Source organism: Oratosquilla oratoria, chromosome 22, assembly GCF_046742065.1.
Source record: "Oratosquilla oratoria isolate Oo_2021 chromosome 22, ASM4674206v1, whole genome shotgun sequence".
NCBI classification, from domain to species: domain Eukaryota; kingdom Metazoa; phylum Arthropoda; class Malacostraca; order Stomatopoda; family Squillidae; genus Oratosquilla; species Oratosquilla oratoria.
The window spans coordinates 49945216-49967205 of record NC_134798.1 but is presented as its reverse complement, the minus strand read 5'-3'; the positions used below and the strand labels follow the sequence as shown (position 1 = coordinate 49967205).

At 38.3% G+C, this 21990-nt stretch overlaps 1 protein-coding gene across 1 annotated transcript; it reads right to left on the bottom strand.

Annotated features, from left to right (window-relative positions):
• Positions 1 to 11636: 11636 nt before the first annotated feature.
• ND-B14.7 (NADH dehydrogenase (ubiquinone) B14.7 subunit) lies at positions 11637 to 18370 on the bottom strand. The gene is made up of 3 exons (XM_076205999.1): positions 18201 to 18370; positions 12348 to 12563; positions 11637 to 11955 (listed from the first exon to the last, which is right to left on the bottom strand). The coding sequence occupies exons 1-3, from the start codon at positions 18277 to 18279 to the stop codon at positions 11792 to 11794; spliced, it is 459 nt and encodes a 152-aa protein (XP_076062114.1). The 5' UTR covers positions 18280 to 18370; the 3' UTR covers positions 11637 to 11791.
• Positions 18371 to 21990: the final 3620 nt, after the last annotated feature.

The window sequence follows — 21990 nt, the reverse complement described above, 5'->3', positions numbered from 1 at the left end:
TGAATGTGAATTAGACAAGAAATGAGGATCTCAAACTGTCAGGAAGTAGATTTAATTTGGAAGTGGGTAGAAACAACTTCACAAAACATGTAGTAAATAAATAGAATAAGCTTCCTGCAGAGGCAGTGCAATGTAGTACAGTTCGAAGTTTTAAGATTAATTTAGATAAGCACCTAAGCAATATGCTGTAATGCAAGGCTAATGGGCCAGGGATTGGGGATGGTTAAAGAAAATGAAGAAAACTGGGAGATAAGTCAGTTGTTGTTTGCTGATGACACTATGCTTGTAGCAGGATCAGAGTAGGGATTAAGAAAATTATTGACAGAATTTGGGAAGGTGTGCGAAAGGAGGAGGTTGAAGATAAATGTAGGTAAAAGTAAGGTGATAAGATCTACAAGGGAAAAGGATGGCAGCAAATTGGAATGGAGTATTAAGGGAGAGAGATTGGAGGAAGTGAATAGCTTTAGATATTTGGGGGCAAATGTGGTGAGGAAGGATGCTAAGAGGAAATTGCATGATTGTGCCAACAGTACTATATGGGACAGAAACATGGAACATAAAAGAGGAAAAGTTTAAATGTGCTTGAGATGAAATGCCTGAAAAGTATGGTAGGGGTTACTGGGCTGACATTCCTAAAAAAATGCAAAGGCATGAGAGGATCTGGGAGTTTTCCAAACAGAACTCTAAGGTTTGGGTTTTTTAGTGTGCATGGATGTGGTACAGATGAGAGTAAAAGGGAGGAGATTGACAGAATGTTTGTGAGAACATGGATGTGTTGGCATTGAGTAAAACTAAGTTGAAAGGGAGGGGCGAGTTTAAGTTTGAGAGTGTAGTTGGGAGGGTGTCAGGAGTGAAGAGAGGACATGGGAGAGGGGGTGACTATATTAGTAACTGAAGAGATGGGTAAACGTGTGGTGGAGTGGAAAGAGGTTTCTTCAAGGTTAATGTGGATTAGGGTGAAAATGGGAAAGGAGATGTGGGTTTTTGTAAGTCCATATGGGCATGATAGTGAGAAGAGTGTAGAGGAAAGAGGGGATTTTTGGATAGATTTAAAAGAGTGCATAGAGGGTTAGGGGAGAAATCTCAGTGTAGTGGTATTGGAAGACCTCAACACTAGGGTAGGAGATGAACCAATGGATGGAGTGATTGGGAAATGTGGAGTTCCAGGAAAAAATTGTAGTGGAGAGATGATGGTGATGTGTCTAGAGAATTGATGATAGCAAATATAGTGTTTAGGAAGAAAGTCAAGTATAAGTACACATAGGAAAGAGTGGTGGGTGGGTGGTAGATAGGGCTTTAATGGACTATATAGTGGTAAACAGATGAATAGAAAGAGTTTTAGATGTACATATTCTAAGGGGAGAGAGTGAGGGAATATTAGGTCATTTTTTGTTGGAAGTTGAGAGTGGAGGATAGATAGGGGAAGAGAAAAAGGACAGAAGGTAGGAAGGTGCTTATAGTAAATTGCTTAAATGAGAAAAAAAGGAGTACAAGAAGAAACTGACAGAAGAGTGGTAGGGTGATTTTCTCAGTGACAATTACTTAGTTCAGCATGTAAAAGAGCCCACAAGACATGGAAACTTACTCGATCTATTGATCACTAGCCATGAAAGCATGATAACCGATGTAGAAGTTGGTGAAACTATTGCAAATAGCAATCACAACTTAGATTCAAACTGGTAAAAATTTTTAGAATAGATACTTGTGTATCTAAAATATCCGATTTTAGTAAAGCTCAGCTTATAGGACTATGTCAGGAGTTTCAGCTTACAGATTGGGAGGCAAAAGTAAGCAAAAGACCTGTAGATCAGATGTGGGAAATATTTCAAAATAGGTTTACTAAGATGATTCATACTTACATCCTGTTTAAGGACAGACACCCTCCCCAAATCAGGCTCTCCCACAATGGCTCGACAAAGAAAAGAGACAGGCTTATAAGAAATACAAGTGCTCGGGTGCACCTAATGACTATCAAAGTTATGTAATAATACAGAGGGATTTAAAAAAGACAATAAAAAAGTGAAAATGGCAATATCAAATGAATATCTCTGATAAATCCAAAGAGAATCCCAAAGAATTCTATAGTTACATTAGAGATAACAAGGTTATTAGGAATCACATTGACCCACTATTATCTGCTGACGGTCAACTTGAGTATTCAAAATGAAGGAATGTGTGATATTTAAAACAACTATTTTAGCTCAGTATTTGTAAACAAAACACCTCAAAGTGAACTACAAACTGAAACGTGTGAAAAATCTAGGGTGAACTTACTATGGTAAATATAACAAAAGAAAAAATTAAAAGGTATATAGAGAAACTCAAAATTAATAAAACACCAGGGCCTGATGGTTGGCATCCAAGAATCTGAAAGGAAATGAAAAATGAGATTGTTATTCCATTACAAATTATTTTCAAGAAATCCATCATATCTCAAGATGTCCAAAGAGAATGGAAGCTAGCTAATGTTACTCCCATATTAAAAAAAAGGTGACAAAAGGAAACCAAATAACTGCAGGTTTATAAGCTTGACTTCAATCATAGAAAAAATTATGGAAACTATCATCAGAGATGCTATCGAACATCATTTAGAAAGTAACTGTTTGATAAATGATAGCCAGCATGGATTCAGACGGAAACATTCTTGCATGACTAACTTACTCGAATTCTACAACACTGTCATCTCGAATTATGACAAGAAACAATATAGGTTAATATATTTAGACTTTGCAAAAGCTTTTGATACCATTCCCCCACAAAAGCCTACTTACTAAATTAGCTTCACACGGAGTAAGTGGTAGCCTATTAAGTTGGACTAGAAATAGGTTAAATGATCAAAACCGAAAGTTGTTCTAAATTGCAAAATTTCTAGATGGAAAAACATTACGAGTAGAGTTCCTCAGAGTCATACTTGGGCCACTTCTATTCATAGTATATATAAATGATATAGACCACGGACTAAAATCTATTGTCTCCAAATCTGCTGATGATACAAAATTGTGTGGAATGGCAAATGATCACTTAAACCAATTAGATATTCAAGAAGATTTAGATAAATTACAGCAATGGTCTGAAAAGTGGCTAATGAAATTTAACACAAGTAAATGGAAGGTTATGCACATAGGTAAAAATAATAGTAAGTACGATTACAAGTTATTTAGAAATTCATTAACAAAAGTGGATAGTGTAAAGGATCTCAGTGTAATTATCAGTAATGATCTCAAACCATCTAAACAGTGTATTTCAGCCTCTGAGAAAGCAAATAAGATTCTAGGACTGATTGTGTGATCTTTTGGCTTCAAAAGTCCATCTCTCATTAACAAGCTATATAAATCATTAGTTCATCCACATTTGGAATATACTGTTTCCATATGGTCACCGAATCTCAATAAAGATATGACAGATTGAAAAAAGTACAATGGAGAGTCACAAAACTGATTCCAAATATAAAAATAAATCTATGAAAATCTACTAAAACATATGAATCTGTTTTCTCTAAAAAAAGTGTAGACTCAGAGGTGACTTGATATAGGTCTTTAAGATTCTAAAGGGGATTGACAATATCAAAAGTGACAAAATTTTTACATTGAATGAGAATCCGACAAGAAATAATGGCCTCAAACTGTCAGGAAATAGATTTAATTTGGAAGTGGGTAGAAACAACTTCGCCAAACATATAGTTAGTGAATGGAATAAACTTCCCGCAGAGGCAGCACAATGTAGTTCAGTTCGAAGCTTTAAGATTCACTTAAATAAACACTTCAGCAAGATGCTGTAATGACCATCATTTATTCTATATTATTTGTTTTTGTTATTATTTGTCTGTTTATTTGCATGATTTTCATTACTGTTTATGTCAATTTATTATTTACTATTTACCTGTTTGTTTATTATTTAACTATACCTATGCATTTATTTTATTTATTATTTATATTATTATAAATTTAATTTATTTTTTTCATTTATTCATCATTATTATTTTTTTTCTGCATCTGACCTAGTTATGGACCAAAAGGTCTCCTGTTGGTATGCTCCGCATTTGTAATCCTTTGAGTGAAGGATATATTAGAACTAGAAGTGAAGGAGAAATGGGGATGTTTCAAATAGGAAGTCACAAGGTATGTAAAGATAGTGTATGGAACAAGGAGGACAGGAGGAAATTGAAGGAAGGATAGCGAGTAGTAGGATGATGGAGTAAAGAAGGTTGTTGAAGAAATGAAATGAGCATTCACAGATTGGTTACAAAATAGGATGAGAGAATCATACGAGAGGTACAAAGGAAAGAGAAATAAAGCAGAAGATAAATGAGGCAAAAAGGAGAGCAGATGTGAAACGGGGTAAGAGTATGATAGAAAATTTTGAAAGTAATAGAAAGAGGTTTTAGAAGAAAATTAAGAGAGGAATGGGAAGCGAATCAAGTGGAGAAGAAAAGGTAAAGGGTGCAGATAGAGAGTTGATAATGGAAGAGATGGTAGTAAGAGGAAGATGGGCAGAGTATTTCAGGGAGTTGCTAAATGTGAAGGGAGGGAAAGATACTTGCAGTGGGAAGCACTAAGAAAATAACAGTGATACATATATACATATACCATAAGTTTCCTCCCCATTACAAGGGAAGTAGCCAAAAAACAAAGGCATAAAAAACACTCCCACCCATTTCACCCCCACATACTCCACTCCCATCCATCCCTATCTTGGCTCCTCCTGAATGACGGATCACCCCTGCATCTCGCCCACTGCCCTGAGTCAGAGGCAGTGTCACAAGACAAAGCACATCCACATCAAGGCCACTTCATTAAATCAGCGACGCCCCTCTCCATCCCCTCATGCAGAAATGGAGAAGACGGGGAGAAATCCCTTCAGGCTGCATCAAATTATTTTTCACATATACTCCCTCACCCCACATCCCCCACCCACTCCTCATGCATCACAGCAACATCCATACATAACCATTCACCCATCTTCTGTCCTCTCCCGTCCTTCCTCAACTGACATTCACCTTTTTCCCAATGCCTCTTTTACCCCATCCATCCATCTCATCCTTGGTCAGCCCCTCATGTTCATTCCTTCCATACCTCTTTTACTAATCTTTCTTCACTCATTCTTTCCATGTGTCCAAACCACCCCAATACTCTTTCATCAACCCTATCTCCCAACTCCCTTACCACCCCTGTTCTCCTTCTTACTTCATTTCTCACTCTATCCCTCCTAGTAACCCACATCATACTTCTCAGACACCTCATCTCAAACTCCTCTCTTATGTTCCATGTTTCTGCCCCATACAGTGCTGTTGGCACAATCACTCCTTCATACAATCTCAAGACTCTTAGTCTCCATTGCCAAATGTCTATTCTCTTACACTTTTTAATCCACCAAGGCATTTACTCACTTCTCTCAATCTACATTCTATCTCCACCTCCACTCCACCCTTTCCTGCCCAAGTATCTAAAACTATCCACTTCCTCCAGTCACTCTCCCTTAATGCTCACTTCCAGTCTGCTGCCACTTTCACCTCTTGTACATCTCATCACCTTACATTTACCCACATTTATCTTCAACTTTCTTCTTTCACACACTCTCCCAAACCCTGTCACCAACTTCCTTGATTCTTCCTCTGATCCTGCTACAAGCACAGTGTCATCCGCAAACAACAGCTGACTCACCTCCCACTTTTCTCCATTTTCTTTAACCATCTCCAGTCCCTGACCCACCACCCTTGCATTTACCTCTCACACTACCCCATCCATGTATAAGTTGAACAACCAGGGTGACATAACACATCCCTGATGAAGTCTCACCTTTACCTCGAACCATTCACTCTCTCCATTTCTAATCCTGACACATGCTTTACTACTCTCGTAAAAACTCTTGACAGCTCCTAGAAGCTTTCCTCCTATCCCATATATCTGCATAACCTCCCACAGTGCCTTCCTGTCTACCCTGTCATAAGCCTTTTCCAGATCCATAAAAGCCCAAAAAACATCCTTACCTTTTCCTATAGCTTTCTCACATATCTGTCTTACCACAAAAATATGATCTATGCAACCTCTACCTGTCCTAAATTCACACTGTTCCTCACCAATTACTCCCTGTTCCTCTCCTAATCCTCTCAATCAAGATTCTCCCATAAGCCTTCCCAACTACACTTAGCAAGCTAATCCCTCTAAAACTACTATACTCACACTTGTCCCTTTTCCCTTGTAAAGTGGAACTATATAGGCACTCCTCCAGTCCTCTGGCACTCTACCCTCTCTCCATAAAACATAAATAACCTCACCAGCCAGTCCACCGTCACTTTACCTCCTTTTCTTAGATATTCTGCATGGCATCCATCCAGACCAGGTGCCTTACCTGCTCTCATCATCTTAACAACTGCCTTCACTTCATCCTTCCTTATTTCTCCTCCATTTTCCTCACTCATCACGGTCATTTTCTTAGCACTTCCCACTGCTACTATCTTTCCCTCCCTATCCTCCTTCACATTTAGCAACTCCCTAAAATACTCTCCCCATCTTCCCCTTACTGCCTTCTCTTCCATTATCATCTCTTTATCTACACCTTTTACCTTTTCTTCTCTACTTGATTCGCCTCCTCTTCCTCTCTTAATTTCTTTCCAAAACATCTTTTCTATTACTTTCAAAATTTTGTCATACTCTTACCCCATTTCACATCTGCTCTCCTCTTTGCCTCCTTTACCTTGTGCTTTACTTCTCTTCTCTTTTCTTTGTACCTCTCATACAACTCCCTCATCCTATTATGTAACCAATCTGAGAAAGCTCTCTTCTTCTCTTCTACAACCTTCTTTGTTTCCTCATCCCACCATTCACTACCCTTCCTTCTATTTCCTACTTTCCTTCTTGTTCCACACACCGTCTTTGCACTTTTTGTGACTCCCTCCTTGAACTATCCCCATTCCTCCTCCACTCCTAGCTCTACTCTCTCCCTCCCACTCCTCTCTCAGCTTCTTCTCTTGTACTCCTTTTCATTTAAAGAGTTCACTCTAAGCACCTCCCTACCTTTTGTCCTTTTCCTCTCTCTCCATCTATCCTCCACTCTCAACTTACCTTCCACCAAAAAATTATCTGATATTCCCCCACTCTCTCCCCTTAGAACATGTACATCCTTAACTCTTCCTATTATACTCCTATCTACCACTATATAGTCCATTAACGCTCTATCTACCACCCTCTCCCATGTATACTTATGCTTGACTTTTTCCGAAACACTATTTGCTATCATCAACTTTCTTTCTAGACACATCTCCATCAACTCTTCACTATGATTCTTTCCTGGAACTCCACTTTTCCCAACCACTCCATCAATTGGTTCATTTCCTACCCTACCATTAGGTCTCTCAATACTACTACATTGACATTCCTCCCTAATCCCTCTATGCACTCATTTAAATCTATCCAAAAAACCTCCCTTTCTTCTACACTCTTCTCACTACCAGGCCCATATGCACTTACAAAAACCCACATCTCCTTTCCCAGTTTCACCTTCATCCACATTAGCCTTGAAGAAACCTTCTTCCTCTCCACTACATGTTTACCTATCTCTTCACTTACTAGTATAGCCACCCCTTCTCTCACTCACCCTCTTCACTCCTGGGGACCTCCCAACTACACTCCCAAACTCAAACTTGCCCTTCCCTCTCAACATAGTGTCACTCAAAGCCAACACATTCATCTTCTCACAAATATACTACCTATCTCTTCCCTTTTACTCTCGTATGTACCATATCCTTGAACATTAAAAGACCCAAACCTTAGGGTGCTGGTTGGAAAACTCCTAGACCCTCTTATGCCTTTACTTTTTTTTAGGGATGTCCCCTGTGGGGCTACAGGTAGAAGGATGCCTGGTCCCAATCCCCGTCCAGTTTTTCTCACCTCTTATGATCCAAGTGAGAATACTTGGTGGCAGCATTCTTTTCCCCCACCACAGGGTGAAAGTAATTAAAATTATGAGAACAGGTAAGGCACCTGGGTTAGATGTGTGTCCTGTGGAGTCCAAAAAAAGGGAGGTACAGTGAGGGTGGATTGGCTGGTGAGGTTATTCAATGTTTGTCTAAAAGATGGTAGAGTGCTGGAGGAATGCCAGTACAGTTCCACTTTACAAGGTAAAGGAGGACAAGTATGAGTGTAGTAGTTTCAGAAGGATCAGTTTGTGAATTCAGGCATGATAGTGGGTAACCAAAAAAAATCTACATTGGCCGGGGGTCCAGGGGCAGAGCCCCCAGTGGGGGTCAGGGGACCACGGGCCTAGGCTGAGTCCCAGGGCTGAATCGCTGATAAACAAACACATGCAAGCTGTTCCATTGATGTTGCTATCGATATAATTCAACCAAAATAAAATCTATCCCAGTCATCACCTTGCTATACGTACACGTGCGCACCACACCATGCAATGCTACACAAAACGAATCACTTGCTGGCCAGCACAAAATAAACCCCTTACAGGTACAGCAGACATATGAATCGTGCAAAACTTCACATCAGCCAAAAATTATTCTACCACAACAAAATCATTTTTTTTAACAGGATCGTTTATTACACTCAGGAATTAATGACAGAAAATAGAGATCACTGTCAGGAAAAGAAAAAAATTGGAATTCCAATTTAAATCTGAAAAATATCATGCCTGTGGAGTGTAATTGGGAGGCCTTATGGGAGGGTCTTGATTGAGAGGATTAGGAGAGGAACAGAGGGAGTAATTGGTGAGAAACAGTGTGGGTTTACGACAGGTAGGGGTTGCATGGATCAAATTTTTGTAGTAAGGCAGATATGTGAGAAAGTTTTAGGAAAAAGGTAAGAATAATTTTTGGGCCTTTAGGGGTTTGCAGCGAAAAAAAATACATGGGAGCGACGAGCGATTTCGGTTGGGAAAGTTCCAATGTTGCTCTCGCAAATCCAATAGCGGGAGCGATCCCCCACAAAAAAAAAAAACACTCCCGCGGCAAGATTCAACGTTTTTCATGCATTATCCATCACTTGGCAATCCCTGAATCCCATCACCATTGATGAAAGGATCAGAGCAAACACAACTTACCCATGAACAATCATTGCATTATCAATCGATATCATAAACGCAATGCATCAATAAACTTTAATTTGTTGATATACGTATGGTATGTTTACGTGGTATAGCTGCTAGAGTTCAATGGCTTACCTAGCCTAGCTTCGTATCAGCTGCATGCGCGCATATACTATAGTACATGTTGACTAGACTCTACACGACTATCGTGCTACATAATGTCACTAGTTGCGAATTCCATGGTACCTGCATGCAGGGAAGTTCATTGGTTGCACGCAGCTAGCTGCCCAATCAATGCGCTGACTACATGTACAATGCACCATACCCAATACCACATCACCACATGCATACGTACACTGTACATACGCAAACTCGCTCAAGGCCTAGGAGGGAAACTGGGAAATCCCATTTATAACCTCATTCGCGCATTTATGAGAAAAAATAGAATCAAATGTTTGGTTAGTAATTGAAAGTAAATAAATTTAAGTATAAATATGAACATTTGATAATATATTTAGTTAATGAACATGGATCTTTGGAGGGAGAATAAAACATACAAAAATAAAAAATGATTCGTTAGCTAGCTTAGGTTTATGGTAGCTAGGTCTACATTTGTATGTCACATCCATGCCAAACTTTTGATGATCATACATCATGGAGCGATTTCTAGTGAAGTGAGTGAAGATGGTTTGCCCTCAGATTCAGTCTTTTCAGAATCGAGGGAGTGTGTTTTGACGGCAGGAACCACTTCTGGACCAGCAAAGCCCGATTCAAACTCTACAGGCAAGGGCCAAGGAAAACGAAAATCAGTAAAGCATGAATCTAATATACGCTCGTGGAACGTAGATTGGCTTGAAGTGGATCGGGGCAGTGATGGTACTCTAACGGTGTATTGCAAGGCTTGTTGTGCATTTCCACCCCCAACCACTGCCAGTGGGAACAGAGGCACTGTGTCTACCGATCAGTTTCACCCCTCCCCCTCCTCCCAAAATTAAAGGCTGGTTTGTTGAAAAAAAAAGTTATTTTTCATGCACGAGTAATGAGTTAGCCTTCCAATAGTTTGAAGGAAATTGAACCTGCAAAAACATGGCTCTGGAAGTATCAAAAATGACAATGTGAAAAAAAAAAAAAAAAAAAATTCCTAAGGAAAAAAAAAAGGATTTTTTTCCCTGTGGGTTTGGAAAAGGCTTATGACAGGGTAGACAGGAGGACACTGTGGTAGATATTGCAGATATATGGGTTAGGAGGAAAGCTGTTAACCACTTCACTCCGGTGCAAAATCTCGCGGGCAGCATTAGCTGCCAGACGTACGATGTTGCGTCATAATACTCGCATTATAAAAAATAAAGTCACTGCTGTATCGATCATTCTCTTTCACCCGTGAATTTTGATAACCATAGAAAATATGATGAAGCCATTTTACAGAGTATGGGGGTCACGCAGGTACTCGTACAACTACAATGAATATAATCAAGACGCCGACATCGGCATCCTCGCGTCCCCACTTGCTCCTCATGACACCTACGTAGGCGTCACCATATGGAAGGGGTTAAGAGCAGTCAAGAGTTTTTAGAACAGAAGAGCCTGTGTTAGCATTAGAAATGGAGAGAGTAATTGGTTTGAGAGGACTGGAGAGGACAGAAGATAGGGGTGAATGGAGAATGGTTGTGTATGGATGATGCTGTGATGCATGAGGGGGAGTGGGTGGGGGATGAGGGAGTATGTATGAGAAATAAATTGATGCAGCCCGAAGGGATTTCTCCCCGTCTTCTCCTTTTCTGCATGAGTGGACGGAGAAGGGGGTTGCTGATTTAATGAAACTGCCTTGCTATGGATGTGCTGTGTCTTACAACACTGCTTCTGACCCAGGGCAGTGGGCAAGATGCACTCTACCATCTTTTAGATAAACATTAAACAATCTCACCAGCCAGTCCACCCTCACTGTACCTCCCTTTTTATTAGACACTCCGCAGGACACCCATCTAACCCAGGTGCCTTACCTGGGTTAGATGGGTGATGTGTGGCTCTGGTCCTTAAGGGTGCCCCATATAGATCCTAAAGTATCAGCTGCATGCTCCTGACAAGATTTCTCCCCATCTTCTCTTTTTCTGCATGAGGGGACGGAGATGGGGGTTGCCAATTTAAAGAAGCAGCCTTGCTGTGGATGTACTGTGTCTTGCTGCAGGCAATGGGCAAGATGCTGGAATGACCTGTCATCCTGGAGAAGCCAAGAAAAGAGGGAAGGTGGGGGTAGTGAATGGGAGTAGATTGGGTGGGTATGAAATGGGTGGGAGTGGAATTATGCTTTTTGACTTTGGCTACTACCCTTGTAAGGAGGGAAAAAGCACTTGGTACATGGATTGCATGCATCCAACCTAGTTATGGACCAAAAGGTCTCATGTCAGCAAGCTTTTCATTTGCAATCCCTTGAGGAGACAAGTCTCTGTCATCCATCTTGTAGGTCCACCACAAGCAAGTACTCATCGTTGGTCCACCAGCGAAAGTTGACTTGAGCTAATACTTGAAGCAGTTGTGTCCCCTTTCCTGCTGTGATTTGTATTCTACCATTTCAAACTGCATCAATAAGTATAGAAGAAAAAATTCCATGTAAATATTATATTTATTTACATGAATAGTTTAATATACATTACAGAACAATTCAAAAACCTAGATACCATATTACAATATATTTCTTTGGAAATTGTTAATATTTCCCTTGCTCTGTGAGGAGTACTTCAATCTTTACATAGGAGCTCTTCAGTTACTTGGTGAGTGTATAATCATTTTCAAGGTTGTTGAAGGTTCCATATTTGCGAGGTGTTCTGTAATAGATGAGGTTCCATTTGTTCTCCAAAGAATCTTTGTAAAACATGGCTGCAACACCTAGAGCAAGTCCAAGAGGAATACCCAAAGAAAAGGATTTTCCTGCAAAAGAACAAAAAACAAAAATGTAATTATATTTTTAACTTTGTAACTGAACTGATTTCTTCACTCAGTTCAGTGGTGTCAAATCTGGATCAGGTTAAATCTATTTCAATCACTCCCTTTACTGTGTTGCATCTAATTCTGACATTCAAGAATTCTACTCAGCACAGAGCTGAGGAGATTTCATACTTTCTCACTATTTCTATATTCTCAAAACTTGTCTTTTCATATCTACACATTCTCTTCATTGAAGTGTAACAGTGTATATTAGAATAACCAAACTTTATGGCAATGTGCACACACAAAATCATAATTATATACTCCAATGATTTGAGTGTTACACTTATGTTTTAACACTGAATTCAACAGGAACTTGTATTTAACATCCTTACTTGCAGCACCAAAAATGCCACCAGCACTTAAACCTCCATAGAAGTAATTCAACTTGTCATCCTTTCCACGTAATGAACATGAAAGGCAGGTCACCGCTGCGAAAGTTGCACCTGCTCCAAAGAAAGGCACAGTGTGGCGTGCATAACAAGCAAGTGTTGCAGCATATCCTTGGGTTCGTGAATACAGCATCACATCATATGTGGAGACAACCAAACCTGTTTAAGAAAGAATATCAAGAAATACTACTTGCCATTCTTACACTTCACATTCACTTAATACAAAGGCAGATCAGTTTCATAATCAAGTGCATTCTGGTTTCTGTCAAAATATCATTCCAAAACCCTTTCTACATTTCCAAGGTAGTGACACCAAAACAGTTCTACTCTAACACAACACTGACAAGAGTTCAAGTTTCCTCCAGGTGAGATCTATGGGAGGGCACTATGGTGTTGCTGATTTCCAGTCACTGAAATTCTTGGTGCTTAAATTTTGGTCTCAATCCTATGTAATACAAACATTTTAGTTGTATTAGCGAATAGACAATGTTTGTGTGTAATATGTGTACCGATTGGTATTACTCATGACTGTTCTGGTCCCCTTAACACATATTGTTTGTGTAACTTAGTGTAGAATAAAAACCTAATGAGGACCACATTGGAAACAAGCTCACATGTTTTTTTGAGTTATCCTCGGCAATTGTAAATTCGAACTATGTATTTTTTTCTTTATCTGTATTTGATGTATTTAATTTATTACCAAATAAAATTATTATTATTATAAAACACCAAAAAATCTATCCATCTTATATATAGCTAGTTATTAATGTATGGGCATGGATCAATTATCTTAACATGTAATACCCTTTCTACATTAGATGTATATAAAAAATATGAACAAATCTTACTAAACAACTGGAGTTCACCTTTTATGATCACAGTTGAGCAGCAAGAGTTTATTCAACTCAAGCATGTTTTAATTTCCACAAGACATTATAAAGAAAATATACAAGACTCTCTCCCCCCAAATATTATATAATATGTAATTTCTGGGAAGATGTATTTGTCAGAATAAGGTACTACAGTACTCTAAACCAGACTGTGTTATAATATATGGTATTGCAGCTGTGTCTAAGGGTCCCTTCTCTTTGCCTCCACTCATAAAACTTTGCCTTAAATTTGTTTATGGTGTTTGCATGGATTGTATTTTCATCCATTCTTTCATCTATTCTTCTAAATTTGGAAAGCTGATATGATGTGATATGGTTTAACTCCACAAATTCCCACCTATTGGAAGGCTAGGACAGTCCCCTTTACAGTGGACTTTGTGGCATGGAATTTAATGAACCATGCCCTTGGTTCAATTCGCCCCGAGCAGGGTCTGAATCATCACCATCACGACCTCCGCCGCAAGTAATGATGCCCTAACCTGTTCAGCCAGCTACACTTCCTATTTTTTTTTTCATGACATCTTGATCTTTTGACCCAAACCAGCAAATACTTTCCATTTTTATATATTTTTCTGTCTAAATATCATCATGTCTTCACTCTTCCAATGTGGGAAGTCTTTATCATTCCTATTTCTTTTTTTTTCTTCTTTTTCTTCAATCTTTCCTTGTATGTTATGTCCACGCCACTGCTGCATATTCCAGTCCGTGACAAATCTTTCAACAATTTTCTTCATTATGTCCTCACCCAGAACACAATGCCAGAATGGAAGTTTTACCCAGAAATCAACAGCGACATTGCTCACACCAGACAACCATATGTGAATAGAAAAAAGTAATGGCCAAATATTTCCATTGTAAAAGCACCCTAAAAATCTAGGCCTCGTATTTGATATTCATATGACTCGGCCCACAAAGACCTGACAGCAAAAATTAATGATTAAAAAATCTCTAATAACCATCAATTATATACAACAGGACCATTACAGGTATCATAACTGCGCTCTTTGGCACCCCACTAGTCACAGCTCTCCCGTCTGACTTAACATCTCACTTCTATTCTCATGCATTAATCACTTGAGAAGGTTCTTAACCAATTCAGTTTTCCAAATTCCTTATCAGTCTTTTGTGTAATGCTTTGTCAAATGCCTTTTCCAAATCTAGGTACAGACGCTCCTCAACTTACGTTTTAGTTACATTCCGAACGGCCAAACGTAAGTTGAAAATGAAAGTAAGTTGTTACTGTACTATACATCCGTAAATTCTATTACTGTATCTTGTAAAACACCCCTAAATCATTAATTATACACAACATTGTAAAATAATAACATTAATTTCAAATAAATTAAATTCAAGCAACATAAATTGAGATGGTGGAGGAGGCAGGAGAGGAGGAGGAGGAGGAGGAGGAGGAGGAGGAGGAGGAGGAGGAGGAGGCAAGGCACGTTCAGTTGGTCGTTTGTGCCATGTAAACAGTGGACGCAGCATCATGCGTAAGTATCGTTTGAACTAAAGAAAAAAATTTTTTACAGTCAGTTCAAACGTAAAATCGAAAAAACGTAAAACGAATGAACGTAAGTAGAGGAGCGTCTATATACACAATCCAGCACTCCCTCTCTAATGCATCAAATCATTTGTTACATAAAACTTTCCTTATTTAAATTTAAATTAGTTGTCAGCAAACATTACTTTTTCTTCTAAATGTTTCATTCTTCTATCTTCTCCAATTTGTTCACATATTTCAGCTGTTGTACTGGTCAAGAGCACTGGTCTACATTTTAGCAGTACCTCCCCATCTTTATAACATCTTCATTTTCTTCACCCCTTTTCTTCCTCAAACTCTTCATCCATATTGAATACTGACTGGAAGTTTTCATTTAAGTATTTCAACCAATATTCTTCCATTTTAACATACTAGTCTTTCAACTTGGTTATTCCTTCTCTACATTATAGCTTCCCATTTACAAATCTGAAAAATAATTTTGGCTGGTCATTACATTCATCAACTACATCCTTCTCAAAGTTCTTGTCTTCTTCATTTTTTTTTTTTTTGGGGGGGGGGGGTTAATTTTTTAAAGTGCACATCTACACAATATGGCAATAGAAAATTAAATATTAATTTTGTATATTATAATACATCAATGTAATATATATCTTTCTTAGTGGAAATCAATAGCAGAAAAAGTTGCTAAAAGCAATACACAAATGTAGCCGCTTCAACTGCTTGAGATGCCATCTTTTTGTAGATGCGGAGGTCAAAGAAATTAAAGTATGATAAATTCATCTATTCTAACCTAACCTAACTACCTATCTACCAACATAACCTAACCTGCATTTAGTAATGCAGTACATGTAATTCTAGAGGTCATTAGGGTTGTAGTCTTTGACCTCCAAATCTATCAAAACAAGATGGCATCTACAGGAGTTAATGCAACTTTGTTTATATATAGCTTTTAACATTTTCTGTTATTGATTTCTGTCAAGAAAAACGTTTATTACGTTCAAGTATTCTCATTTACAAAATCAATACTTGAGTTTCTAATGCTACATCATGTAGGTGTGCACTTCTTAAAAAAAAAAAAAAAAAATCACACCTTTTACTAAACTAGTCTTTTTTTTTTTTTTTTATTCCTCTCCCATTCATCTGGATTCTTTGTTTTAGGAGGACCACATTAGAATTAAGTGTCATGTGCTTTAATGTGACATCCTTGCAATTTTATACAGTGTACTTTTATATTGTGTACTTGAAGCAAAATAAAAACTAAACATCTGCAGAACTTTTTCACTCCTATGGCTATGAAGTTTTCACGAAATTGTTCCACTTCTTAATTACTTTGAGTAATTGCACAAACATACATACTAATATTCTCCTTGATAAAACAAAACACTTGGGTTTGTTTAGAACTGGCAAAACTAAATTATTAGTAATTAGGTTAGTTCAAGTTAGGTTACATTATGTAGGTACCCCGGAATCCGCGCGCGGCGCCACTGTCGATCATGTGTTGTTTTCATGGACAAATGTTGCGGCCCACTAGTTTTTGTTTAGTTCAATTTGAATGCTTCCCGCGCTTTGCGCATGCGCAAGATATTCAAATTACCTTGTTGTTTTGCAAGTGTAAGGCTAATTCTTGAAATAGAAAAAAATTTTCAGCGACTTAAACGGAAATTTGGTTATCAAACTCGGCAACATAGTTTTCCGAGTAAAAATATTAAGGTAAGGAATGTCTAAACATAATTTTAAGTTACATAAACAAGTTTTTCAACCTATTTTCTCCCGGAATTGAGAAGCTTAATATCATTGACTTATTCGTGTTTGAGCTAAAGTCCCCGGAATTTAGCTATATCACCCATGAATCTGATGCGTCCAGTTCGCGTTCGATTTTGTTTACTATTACCATTGACAACCAAAATCACACAATGACGGTTTTTGCTCAAATGCATAATTTATATATAAAAAATAGCATATGGTTGCATTATTTGACCTATTTTCTTTAAAATGTGTGATTTCCATGTAGAATGATCGAAGAGAAGTTACGTTTTTATCCTCTACAAAATTATCAACCGGCAACCAACGTCATTGTTTGGGTTTCGTCGGCGTTGGTTGCCGGCTGATAATTTTTCAGAGGATAAAAACGTAACTTCTCTTCGATCATTTTACGTGGAAATTATCCATTTTAAAGAAAATAGGTCAAATAATACAACCATGTGCTATTTTTTATATATAAATTATGCATTTGAGCAAAAACCGTGATTGTGTGGTTTTGGTCGGCGTCGGTCGACTTCGGTCGGCGTTTAGCGACAGCTTCATGGTTGCCATGAAAAGGCAAATATGGTATGATGGAGATGTCTCACTTTGTTTTTGACATGCTCATGTGATTTGTTGATCCATAAAACCCAAGTGTTCCGAATTTTAATCAAATTGGACCAGTGGTTTAGACTTGATGTGTATTTCTTTACCGAAATCTTTACAAATTACCACCCTTAATTCTAACACTTTGTTATGGTAAAGTCTAGCCAAAAATGCGGGCTAAGAAAATAATTCAAATAATCGTATCTCCCTTATTTTCAAGCTATTTCAAAAATTTAAAAAGAATTTTGTTTCTAATAAAGTTGTCTTTCATATGCAACAATAATTTAAAGGTTAATTTTTTTTTTTTAATTTTGTGGGGGTACCTACATTATGTTTGTCATGACAGCATTACAAAATTCCACTATGAAAACCCTGCAATCTTATCAACACTAATATTCATCATGATTGGGCATAGATTAATGGTAAATTATCATCCGTAATAGACTTTCCTTTAATGTTGAATAATTATTACAAATTATCAAATAACATATATTGAACTTAAGATGGAAACTTAGCACTATCTACATAAAATATATTGTAACTCCCAGTCAATATTTGGCAATACTTATATACATTACTGATTCAATAACTGAACCAAACTAAAATTAAGATGATATAAAATGCCAGAAAAATACAAATATGGTAATCATAACCTTGTTACCTTGCCATCCCAATCATTCCTCACCAGAACCCCATAAATCCTGGAAATTATGGTGATATCATCGCTTTAACTTAATAGATCTTATCTGGAAAGATTAAAATATAATAAACTTCTCTCGTGGTTTCTTGTTAAATTCACGTCCTAGTTGAGGAATGAAAACCGGGACCACTTCACAATGAAATCACTTTGGTTAGATATGTTTTTCGTACTAAAAAAAAATCCTGCACAACAGAAAATATATTAGAATACTATCTTGACATCAGTAGAAGTCTTACAAATAATACCTAGTGAAACAACTTCGCAAAGTGCAACTCGACTATCCTCAAAACACACAACTTACACCATTCCCGTTTTTATAAAGGATCATATATGATACTTAACCGACACCTTGATCTTACCGAGCATTGTTGAACGTTTAGCCACCTCCCATATCTTATGAAAACACTCGGTTCCATCTGGATGGTCTGCATAACCCATTTTCGCTTAGTGTCTGTTCCACAGCAGAACTATAAACACCAGACGTTGCTCAATCTTACCGACAAGATTCCCACGAACCTATCGAGAAGTCGCTAGATTGTAGATAAAACATCCCCAAATAAAACAAAATTTCCCTAGACCGCCAGTGCAGGGCACTTGGTAAACACACACACACACACACACACAATAAGGTCACAAATGGCAGCTGAAGAAAAGTTAGTAATAACAGGAAAATGAGCAAAAAGCGATCACTACAAAAGTATATGGATAAAAAGAAACATGAATGACGAGGGAAGTGAACGAGATAAGACGTAAGAAGTGAAGCTAAAGAAAAAAACGAGAAAAGAACGGAGAACGAGAAAATGCAGTTCTATTGGAGAGTGCTAGATATGAGACTGAAAAAATTATATATCCAAGAAAAGAAAACGAAAGGTTCAGAAAACGAGATGGAGTAGAAAATTAAAACTGGCTTATACCAATACAGACGGATTAATCTCAAGACTAAACGAACTAAATGACTACCTGTCACAAGAAATAACAGACATAATAGGAATTGTGGAGACAAAATTAAGAGGTCCTCTTTTAACACTGTTCGACACGGATTATATACATACTGGTTTAGAAAGGGAGGAGAAACAGGATGGAGGAGTCATGTTCCTGGTAAGAAAACCTAAAAATGACGAAAGTTACGTATGGAGAGAGCAGGGTGGAGATGGTCACAGTAAGAGTCGTAGACAGTGAGTCCATTTCTTATTCTGACACAAGAAATACTATTCTCGTAAACACTCTTGACTGCTCTTAACAGCTTTCCTCCTATCCCGTATATCTGCAATACCTCCAACAGTGCCTTCCTGTCTATCCTGTCATAAGGCTTTTCCAAATCCTAAGGAACAAATCCTTACCTATTCCTAAAGCTGTCTCACATATCTTACCACAAAATTCGGATCCACACAACCCCTACCTGGCTTTAAACCCACACTGTTCCTCACCAATTACTCCCTCTGTTCCTCTCCTAATCCTATCAATCAAGACCGTCTCGTAAGTCTTCCCAACTACACTTAACAGAGATTCCTCTGAAACTACTAAACTCACACTTGTCCCCCTTTCCCTTGTAAAGGCACTCCTCCAGGCCTCCGGCATTCTTCCCTCTCTTAAAGGTCAACTGAAAATGTTTTAGATTTCTTTATTTTTTGTTATTCCATGCATGAAAATATAACTTAGAAGTTAGAACACTAAAATGCACGTTTCTAGCATTCTATAGTCTTTATTTTATCCAAATAGCATGATCTTAAAAGTGCCTTGTAGCAGACGAACTTTTCTATGTCGTAGTTACGTTATCCACCGATAGGGCAAATGATGACGTCAGTATTGTCAGCGCGCAGCGAACAACACGTTGGGGATTTCACATGTACGAACCAATTCGGATATCCAAACAAGATTCAACCGACGAAGAACATCTCGAGAGCGAGGAATCTTAAGAGGATGAACGCCCAGAACGAGCATGAAATAACCACCAACCACACCACAACAGGCACATGATTTCGTTGGTTTGTCATCAGATGTGCGGATGAAGGTTTGAAGTCATGAATTAGTAGGCCTAATACCTAGCAGACGTTGATGGGTGCCCTATCTACCAGGCCCCTACATGCCCAGCAGGGCTGGTTTTGATTTTGTTTTGTTGGAAAAACACCCACACGACCACCAAGATGACCACGTCCACAGTACATGGATTGTTCATCTGTTCACACAAAGAGGTTAGCATGTTTAAAATCTATTAACAAAATATCCTGCTTGTTCATAGGAGAAATTGAATAATTTTTTTAAATATTTAGGAAAATGTGTTATCCACAAGGTCTCTTGCATAGGCTAAAAGAAAAAAAAATAACAAAAAGAAGCACAGCCAAATATGTGAGAACAAAGGGGACAGCCGGGTTTTTTTTTCCGTCCCCAGTTTCAAACACGCAGATGAAATCGGACAGTTGTTCACCGAGGCAGGATTAAGAGTTCAATATGGCACAGGGACCAAAATATATAACAATTAAAAACAAAATCTAAAGTGAGTACCATATAGGTGCTGATGACAGCCTGACATAAAATTCCTTGTAAAACCTGTCCCGTCAGTTAATTTGGGGAAACTGGCAGAGGAATAAAAAAAAAAAAACGACCATATGAACACAAGACATACCTAATCACCCTCCCCACTCATTCTGTCATACATATTTCAATATATGTATATATATATATATATATATATATATATATATTATGGGAGAAAGCATACGCTGGACTCGACGTTCGTCAATTTATTCCGACGTTTCGAACCCTGTCCGGGGTTCGTCTTCAGGGTAATACAGTGGTAGCAATGGAAATGTACATAAATAAGAGGAATTTGGTACACTGGGACAGGTCTCCACAGTAACCGTTACAATCCGACGCAGTTAAACCAAATCAAAAACACAAATGAGAAACAAATATAAATAAAACTATAAAATAACAGGTGCAATACTTCCTTGAAAACATTCACCGAGTTTACCATAGAAAAATATGTATATATATATATATAAAGAAAATATAGTGAAAGTTGTAAGGATTCACCCCGCTACCGATGGGTCGCACCACTGTGCACTCCATTGGAACAAATGTCCCGCGTAGCATGTATATCACGAATAAAAGAAATTGGAACAAGAACACAAAATCCATCAATATCATAAACATACAAAAAGGAAGAGTACACATTGAAATAAATAAGAAAAGCAGTATGAAAAATGCCCCCCAAGATTGGGCATAAAAGCTGTACGACGTGGCATGCCACAACGGTACGCGGAACAAAAGTCATGTAACGCATGCCACCACCGTTAGTAAATTTCATAAATAAATAAAATTACATACATAAAAATGAAAATAAAATGGAATGATACAAAACACATCAAGAAACACACTACCGTCATGTCGAAACAAAAACAAATAAAACACACAACATAAACATATTAAGAAGTAAGCTTCTTCTCCAGCCTATCCTTCGCCCCCTTATAAATTGGGTTTAAAGTGATGCACCTATTGACACTATTATCATCACTTGACCAAGCTTCCAAGAATAACCTGGTGCTTTTTCCACTACCTCCGTATTTCACTTCCGCGTTTTGCCAGTCCATTTCGTGTCCCGTTTCCTCGCAGTGTCTTGAGACGGCCGAACTCATGTCCTTTCTACTAACAGCCCTCTGGTGTTCTATCAGTCTTGTCGCCAATTTCTTGCTCGTTTCCCCAACATAATGTGTCTCGCAGTCCTTGCACCTAATATCGTAAACCACCCCTATTCGGTCCGTTTGGCTCACAGTGTCCTTAATTTTGGTCAGGGCCCTATGTAGAGTGTTCCTCGGTTTGTGTGCTATTTCAACACCTAGTTTCCTTAGCAGTCTGGCCGCTACCTCAGAAGCCCCTTTCAAGTAAGGGACCGTGACCCGCGTCGCGTCCGGTCGTCTGTCGTCCATCCTTCCCCTCTGTTGTCGTGCCGTCCACCTTTTTACCACCGAATTCGGGTAGCCGTTGTCCCTAAATACCTTCTTCAGGTGACTCCTCTCCTTCTTCTTGCTATCTTCCGTGGAACACACCTTTTCCACCCTAGACCACAGAGTCTTAATCACACTTCTTGGGGGGCATTTTTTTCATACTGCTTTTCTTATTTATTTCAATGTGTACTCTTCCTTTTTGTAT